At 36.3% G+C, this 7,403-nt stretch overlaps 1 protein-coding gene across 1 annotated transcript; it reads left to right on the forward strand.

The window, feature by feature from the left end:
• The first annotated feature begins 2,413 nt into the window (after window positions 1-2,413).
• On the forward strand, window positions 2,414-6,855 carry LOC131159219 (tubulin beta chain). Its single transcript, XM_058113946.1, has 3 exons — window positions 2,414-3,022; window positions 4,723-4,992; window positions 5,920-6,855. The coding sequence occupies exons 1-3, from the start codon at window positions 2,422-2,424 to the stop codon at window positions 6,588-6,590; spliced, it is 1,542 nt and encodes a 513-aa protein (XP_057969929.1). The 5' UTR covers window positions 2,414-2,421; the 3' UTR covers window positions 6,591-6,855.
• Window positions 6,856-7,403: the final 548 nt, after the last annotated feature.

Below are 7,403 nucleotides of genomic sequence, written 5' to 3' on the forward strand. Positions count from 1 at the left end.
TGTGGGAGAATTAAAAAAATATTTAACGAAACTTCCCAATTGATTCTCCAACCTTTTGAAGGTGTTTAAGGTTTGTATTTATAGGTAAAAATTACATATAGCCGTTATGTAATCATTGAGGTGGGGGGGGGGGGGTTAAAATATTATTTTATTTTGAAAACTAGCTGTTTTCCAACGGTTGGAACGCTTTCCTGAGAGGGTCGGTCGACTGGGGCTAAGTTTCGGTCGGCTAGGGCTTCAAATACGCAAAGTTCGGTTGACTAGAGTGAAGGTCTGGTCGACTGGCCTCGGGTTTTTTGCGTGGATACCTTTCAGGTTTTTGGCCATAACATTTTCTATACAATTTCAAATTGTACGTTCGTGGTATCAACAGAAAGTTAAGAGAAAATCCCACAACTTTCATGTTGAACACTTTTTAAGATAAGAAGTTTTGAATTGAGAACAATGCTTATCAATGAGACAAAAGAAACATGAAGAGAATTTTTTTGTTGCAGACATCTTTCATTTTTTTGGGCATTACTTTTTCTAGAAAAATCTAAATGGGAAATTCTTGGTATCAAAAGAAAGTTAAGGGAAAATGCCACAATTTTCATGTTGAACATATTTTAAGATGAGAATGGATTGATCAAGAAAATCACTCATTTTTACTGTCCGATTGACTTGGCTGACCGACTGAGCCCTTAGTAAAACTTAGTTTTTGCCTTCTTTTAACTTCAAAACCATTTTAAACCTTTTGGTATAAGTTTAACTTTGAATAAAAAGGTTTTTCATGAAAAGTTGTGGTTCCTAAGGTCAATCTAAGGTCATGTAGAGTTTCAATTTAAATCAAATGATATGCATGCATAATCGAAACCTAATTTACTATTACAACTTAAAAATAAATAAAATTTTCATACTTTGTTCCTTTTGCAATCCCATGGAGTACACTGTTTGGTGTGCTAGTTTAGGTGCTCTTTATGGCTTCCATTCTGCATCCGTCACTTGTACTTATAGACATATAAACATGTTCGCATTCAATACACAAGTGAGATGCTGTGATTTGTCATAATCAAAACAGAGATCAAACTCAAAAAGTCAACAATCATTTTATCTTGTGTGGTTGTGTTCTATTTGCAATATCTCATTTACTTGCTTTGAATGCATTTCTAATATTATTTTGAAAAGGAGCAAGTCTTAAATTTTAAAAGCCACCCAATTCACCCACCTCTTAGATGCCTAACTAAATCAACACTTTTTTCTCCTATTTTGGTCTTCTTCATTGTACTCTGCACCCGTTGAGTTGTGTAGAATCTTTTCTTTGCTTCAAGAAAGCCTTTAAGTCAATTTTCCTAAAATCAATGAAATTTCCTAAATAAAGTTTAACCGCACAAGGGGAGGAAGAAATCGAAAGATTTTGGCTTATTTTTAAAATAGACAAATTGGAAATTTGTATTAAAAGCAAGTTTTACAAAAGGTAATTGATTTTTATCCATTTAAGCTCTGTGGGAGCCTTGTTGAGGAGTTAGGTTGGATTTTTTTATAAGATCATTAAGGCAAAAAATTCCCCATTCTTGCTTCCTCCTCTCTTTGTATGCAAATCCTTTTGACTTCCAACCATTTCTAGGGCAATGTTAGGTTGATTACTTCCTTCCATTCTATTTTCTTTATAATATTGAAACAAACCCAACAAAGTGGCACTTATTAGGCCAATTTAGGTCACGCCTAGAAAAGCTCTATGCAATCACTTTTCAATTATTGTTTGACAATTATTTTGGATTGATTTTTTAAATTTCTAAAATGTCTTTGAATCATTGGTCCTTTTAGAAACTAAAAAGATAATATGAAAATTAACAGTATGAATACATTTTAAATTGAAAAAATAAGAGTTATTTCATTATGTATGCTTATGATTAGTTTAATTTAAAGATTGTTTAAAATTGCACAATTTTTTTTATTTTATAATATTCATTATTAATTAAAGGAACCCTCAACCGTCTTCAATTAATTTTTAATTCAATCACTCTTCTTAAAATGCCCTTAATTTACAAATTATTTTTAATCAAAATATTTAAAGATCATAGGTGCATGAGTAATTTAATGAATTGAATTTTATTCTAAAATTTAAAATTTTTAATTCTTTAACTCCTTATCGATTATGAAGGTGTCTTGGTTCTATCATCTCTATATAAAACTCTGTCAACCGAAAAAAAAAAAAGTGAGACCCATATATAATCCCACCTCCTTAAATTTTAGCATAAGAGGGGATGTTTAAAATCATGGCATTATTTAAATTTTAAACCAATCATTGGTGTCTAAATCTAATCATAGGAAAACCCAACTCTCATTTTTTTGGAGCAACTTAATAATTTGGAGGTTTGGGAGAGAGACACGTGGGAGTAGGGTATGCTTACAGCTAACATTTATTGTTAGACATTGAAGATAATGTTAATTGAGGTGAGTCCGGGTAATTTGGAAGTTGGTACGAGCCTGACCCCAGAATTAAACGCGCGGAGCAGAGCCGCCTATGCATCAACAAACCAACAGCCCTTCCCTCTCAAGCCTCGGCCTCCCTCTCTCATTTTCTCATTCTTATTCCTGTACACGCCCTACCGCCATCCTCCGTTTTCCTCCCAAAACTGTCAGAGCAAGATGAGAGAAATCCTCCACATCCAGGGCGGCCAATGCGGTAACCAGATCGGGGCCAAGTTCTGGGAAGTCATCTGCGACGAGCACGGCATTGACCACACCGGCAAGTACAGCGGCGACTCCGACCTACAGCTTGAGCGCATAAATGTCTATTACAACGAGGCCAGCGGCGGCAGGTTCGTCCCCCGCGCCGTCCTTATGGATCTCGAGCCCGGAACCATGGACTCCCTCCGATCGGGCCCCTTCGGCCAGATCTTTCGCCCCGACAACTTCGTCTTCGGCCAATCGGGGGCCGGAAACAACTGGGCTAAGGGTCATTACACCGAAGGAGCCGAGTTGATCGACTCTGTTCTTGATGTTGTCCGGAAGGAGGCTGAAAATTGTGATTGCTTGCAGGGTAATTTTTTGTTTTCCTGTTTGTTTTGAATTATTGTCGAATTGGATTTGATTTTCACTTGATCTTGCGTTTTATTGATTTTTTTGTGACTTTTGTTGTTGTTGTTGTTCTTCTTCTTCTTCTTATTTGATTGGTCTAGTTATTGTTATTCGATAAATGAAGATTCAGGGTAATTTTTGTTTTCCTGTTTGTTTTATATTATTGTTGAATTCGATTTGATTTTCACTTGATCTTGCGTTTTATTGATTTTTTTGTGACTTTTGTTGTTGTTGTTGTTGTTGTTCTTCTTCTTCTTCTTATTGGATTGGTCTAGTTATTGTTATTCGACAAATGAAGATTTTGCTGTTTATTTTTCTGATTGGTTGCATTGAAATTGTCGATTAATGTTTGGAGTCATCTTTTTCATATTACGTGCATTTGTCGTTTTGGATGGTTTGATATTGATCTGTTTCCTGTGTGGTATGAAAATTCGGTCTTGAATTTTTTTACGAGTCCTGTTATTTCTGAGGAATAAAAGTTTTGAGGTGATGAAGGGGTGAAAAGGGTGATGGAAGCAGGTCAATGAATGGGTTGTGCCTTTTTGTTTTTGTATCGTCTTGTAGGGTGATGAAAGTAAGCTTTGTTAGGATTACGCTTGTTTTGAAGACCTGGTGATGATTATACTGCATTTCAATTTTGTTACTCTTTTTTTTTTTTGACATTTCTGCATGGTTTCGTGAGAAATCTAACTTTTTTTTTTGGGTGAACTTTTTTTTTTTCTCCCAGGGGGCTAGAATTTAAATTATGAATTGTTCCAATTTGATTTTTTTTTGGGTTGCATCGAGTTCTTTTTTATATATATGGTCCAGTTACCATATGATTTTGCATGGGAAGTTTCTCTTGAATTGTCTTCAACCCCCCGCCCCCCCCGAATAGATTGGATTTCAGTTGGGACTTTAAATTTGTGAAATTGAAATTGGGAATCTTGTTTCTTTTATAGAATTGTTTTACTGAAATGTTGGTACACATCGCGGACACTTTTGCATTGATTGTTTTGTATCTTATTGTAATTTGTAATTTTTTAAGTGGACACCTTTGTCTTGATTTATCATGACCTGCGTTTACATTTAATTATTGTTATTGAATTATAATTTCCTTGTAATTACAATTTTCTTTCCCCTTTTTGTGAAATTTCTAAGAGGACCTCTGAAACACAGATTTTTACAGTTGCCCTTGTGAATTTCGTGTTATCTTGATTAAAATCTATATTTCATATTCCATGTATAATATCTATAGATTTCATTGTTGTTGTCAATGTGTATGTATATGATATTAATTTGGCTCTGATTGATCTGTTCTTAGTTGTTATACAGTGCATAAACTCTTTACTTATTAACTTCTATAATATTGTTTACTAATCTAAATAGTCACTTTCTGTATATTATATGTTGTAATGTTGAGCTGTGCTGAATATTTGTCGGAATCCTCATTTTATGTAGTGTCAAATTTTAAGATTCATGACTTGTATATGTATTCAATCATGATTTTGACTCATCATAGGTTATGTATCAAGGGAAAAAAAAAAGGCCATGGTTTATCATAGGCCTCTCTCTCTCATGCATGTGCACAGACATGCTTGCATGCACACCTTTGATGTTGGATGCTGCATTCTGTTTTCATTCCAATTTGTGAATAGTTTCCTAAAGATTATTTTCTAATAGGATTCCAAGTTTGTCACTCTTTGGGCGGAGGCACTGGCTCTGGCATGGGCACCCTTCTTATTTCCAAGATCAGAGAGGAGTATCCTGATCGCATGATGTTGACATTTTCTGTCTTTCCTTCTCCCAAGGTATCTGATACCGTCGTGGAGCCTTACAACGCTACTCTTTCTGTTCATCAGCTTGTTGAGAATGCTGATGAATGTATGGTCCTGGACAATGAGGCTTTGTATGATATCTGCTTCCGCACGCTCAAGCTTGCCACTCCATCTTGTAAGTTCAGATAATTTCGGCTCTAGGTGCTGCTGTGATTTTTCAATTATTTGCATCAGATTGAAAGTCTATGCTCTCTTCTATATGTCAGAACTATAATATAAAGCAGAAAATTGTTCGAATGTCTTGTTAAACTGTAGCTTACCCACAAGGATTAAACCTCGTTATTTATATATCTGTGATTCTTCATAAAACAGTTTTTTTTAACCTCTTAACTAGCTTTTTATGCTGTTTGTCTCATTTTCAACATATTCTTTAGCCCACAGGTTGGAATCCATTTTAGATTAGGTCGCATGTGAATCTCTCCCATTACATGTGATTTCTTTATTTTAAACTTTCATCTATTGTTTTATTTTTCTTAGTCTTTGGACTTCTTGCCTGTCTTAGCTTGTATTTATTTTTCTTTTAATAAAATTTGATTAGTTCTCAATAAATGAATAAATAAGTCAGAATGGTAGTTCAGCTAAAAAGCTCTCTCTCTCTCTCTCTCTCTAACCTTATCTGAAGGAAAAGATGCTACAAATTTATTTAAAGTAACACTTATTGATTTTAGTTAAAGATGGAACAATTCTATTTGAAATATCACATAATGAATTTAGTCATTCTTCAAATCCTTTTTATAACCGGCAAGTTCTTACTCGCTATGATTAATTGGAAAGCATGACCTAATGGTAATGGGCTGCTTGTGAGTCTCTCTCATGGATGGTGCTTGAATGTCAAAAGTGGTTGCCCTTGAGTCTCTCAGTCAGGGTAGTTGAGTTATGAAGGATTGCTCCTCTCGGTCACACAGATATATATTTCATGGAAGAATATATAATTTCTTATCTTTATTGTAATCAGGCAAGTTATTGATTTTTATTGTTCATGATAATTAGAAGAGGCGTAATCTGATGTTCATGATTTTTTTTTCTTTGTTCTTCATCCCAGTTGGTGATCTTAACCACCTCATCTCTGCAACAATGAGTGGCGTCACATGCTGTCTGCGATTCCCTGGACAGCTGAACTCAGACCTTCGAAAGCTTGCAGTTAACCTTATCCCTTTCCCACGTCTCCACTTCTTCATGGTTGGGTTTGCACCCTTAACATCAAGAGGATCTCAGCAGTACAGGAACTTAACTGTCCCCGAACTGACCCAGCAGATGTGGGATGCCAAGAACATGATGTGTGCTGCTGATCCCCGTCATGGTCGTTACCTCACTGCTTCAGCAATGTTCCGTGGGAAGATGAGCACCAAAGAAGTTGATGAACAGATGATAAATGTACAGAACAAGAACTCCTCATACTTTGTCGAGTGGATACCGAATAATGTGAAATCTAGCGTCTGTGATATCCCACCGAAAGGCCTGACGATGGCATCAACATTCATTGGGAATTCAACTTCAATTCAGGAGATGTTCAGGCGCGTAAGTGAGCAATTCACGGCAATGTTCAGGCGAAAGGCTTTCTTACACTGGTACACTGGCGAAGGCATGGACGAGATGGAGTTCACCGAGGCCGAGAGTAACATGAACGACTTGGTGGCAGAGTATCAGCAGTACCAAGATGCAACCGCTGATGATGAGGAGTACGAGGAAGAAGAAGAGGAGGTCGCAATGTGAGGTATATCTGTAATATTTTGCTTTTTCTGGAACTATGGTGTCTTTGTGTGAGTGTAATGTTTCAATTATGTAGGGGATTATTAGCCAGATGGAGACAATGTGTGGTGTATTTGTTGGGTTCTTGTATTAAAAGTGGGCAATTATGATTGCTTTGTTGTATTTATCCAATTATGAACGTTTGTCCTGAAAAGATGCAGCTAAAACTGGCAAGTGTTTCTTTGAGTTGTGAATGCAAAGCGGAAATGTACCAAGAAGTTGCTCATTATAACTGTTCTTAATGTTGAGCATCGGGGCCCTGAATCGACATTTACTTTCTCTGGAGAAATAAGTGGGTACCAATCCATACACTTCAAGTTTTAATTGACAAATTTGCATTTTACATTTCAAATGTATATGGACCAGTAGAAATTAGATTTAGAATGTAATATATATATATTTGGGGTATACGTGGGAATTCCAGCCATCGATGAGTCTTTCGGATCCCCTGATGCGGCACCAAATCCACGGGACGACGGCCCTCTCCCCTGGTTTGCCCTTCAGGTTAATTCGAATGCGGTCACAGTCTACTCACAGCCAGATTAGATGTACGGTCAACCCAACCTCGTGGCACAATTCCTTTACCAGCCACGGTTTGTCACTTGTAAAGGGTTTGTAAGTTGCTGCTCACAATATAAGTAAAATTGAACTAAGCGGCAAAAGAGTAGAGCGCAAATAATTGTACATATACTTATATATGTACTCACACTTGGCACTTTTGAGTCTTTAACACATGGCACATACATGTGAATAATTAAGATTCCATATTTGAAACTT

The sequence above is a fragment of the Malania oleifera genome, chromosome 7 (assembly GCF_029873635.1).
Source record: "Malania oleifera isolate guangnan ecotype guangnan chromosome 7, ASM2987363v1, whole genome shotgun sequence".
In the NCBI taxonomy this organism is placed as follows: Eukaryota; Viridiplantae; Streptophyta; class Magnoliopsida; order Santalales; family Ximeniaceae; genus Malania; species Malania oleifera.

Bases quoted from the DNA above. Each gene is read 5' to 3' on its own strand.
- LOC131159219 (XM_058113946.1), top strand. From the start codon at position 2,422: ATGTTAATTGAGGTGAGTCCGGGTAATTTGGAAGTTGGTACGAGCCTG. The intron at 3,023-4,722 runs GTAATTTTTTGT...ATTTTCTAATAG, and splicing joins AAATTGTGATTGCTTGCAGG to GATTCCAAGTTTGTCACTCT. The intron at 4,993-5,919 runs GTAAGTTCAGAT...TCTTCATCCCAG, and splicing joins CAAGCTTGCCACTCCATCTT to TTGGTGATCTTAACCACCTC.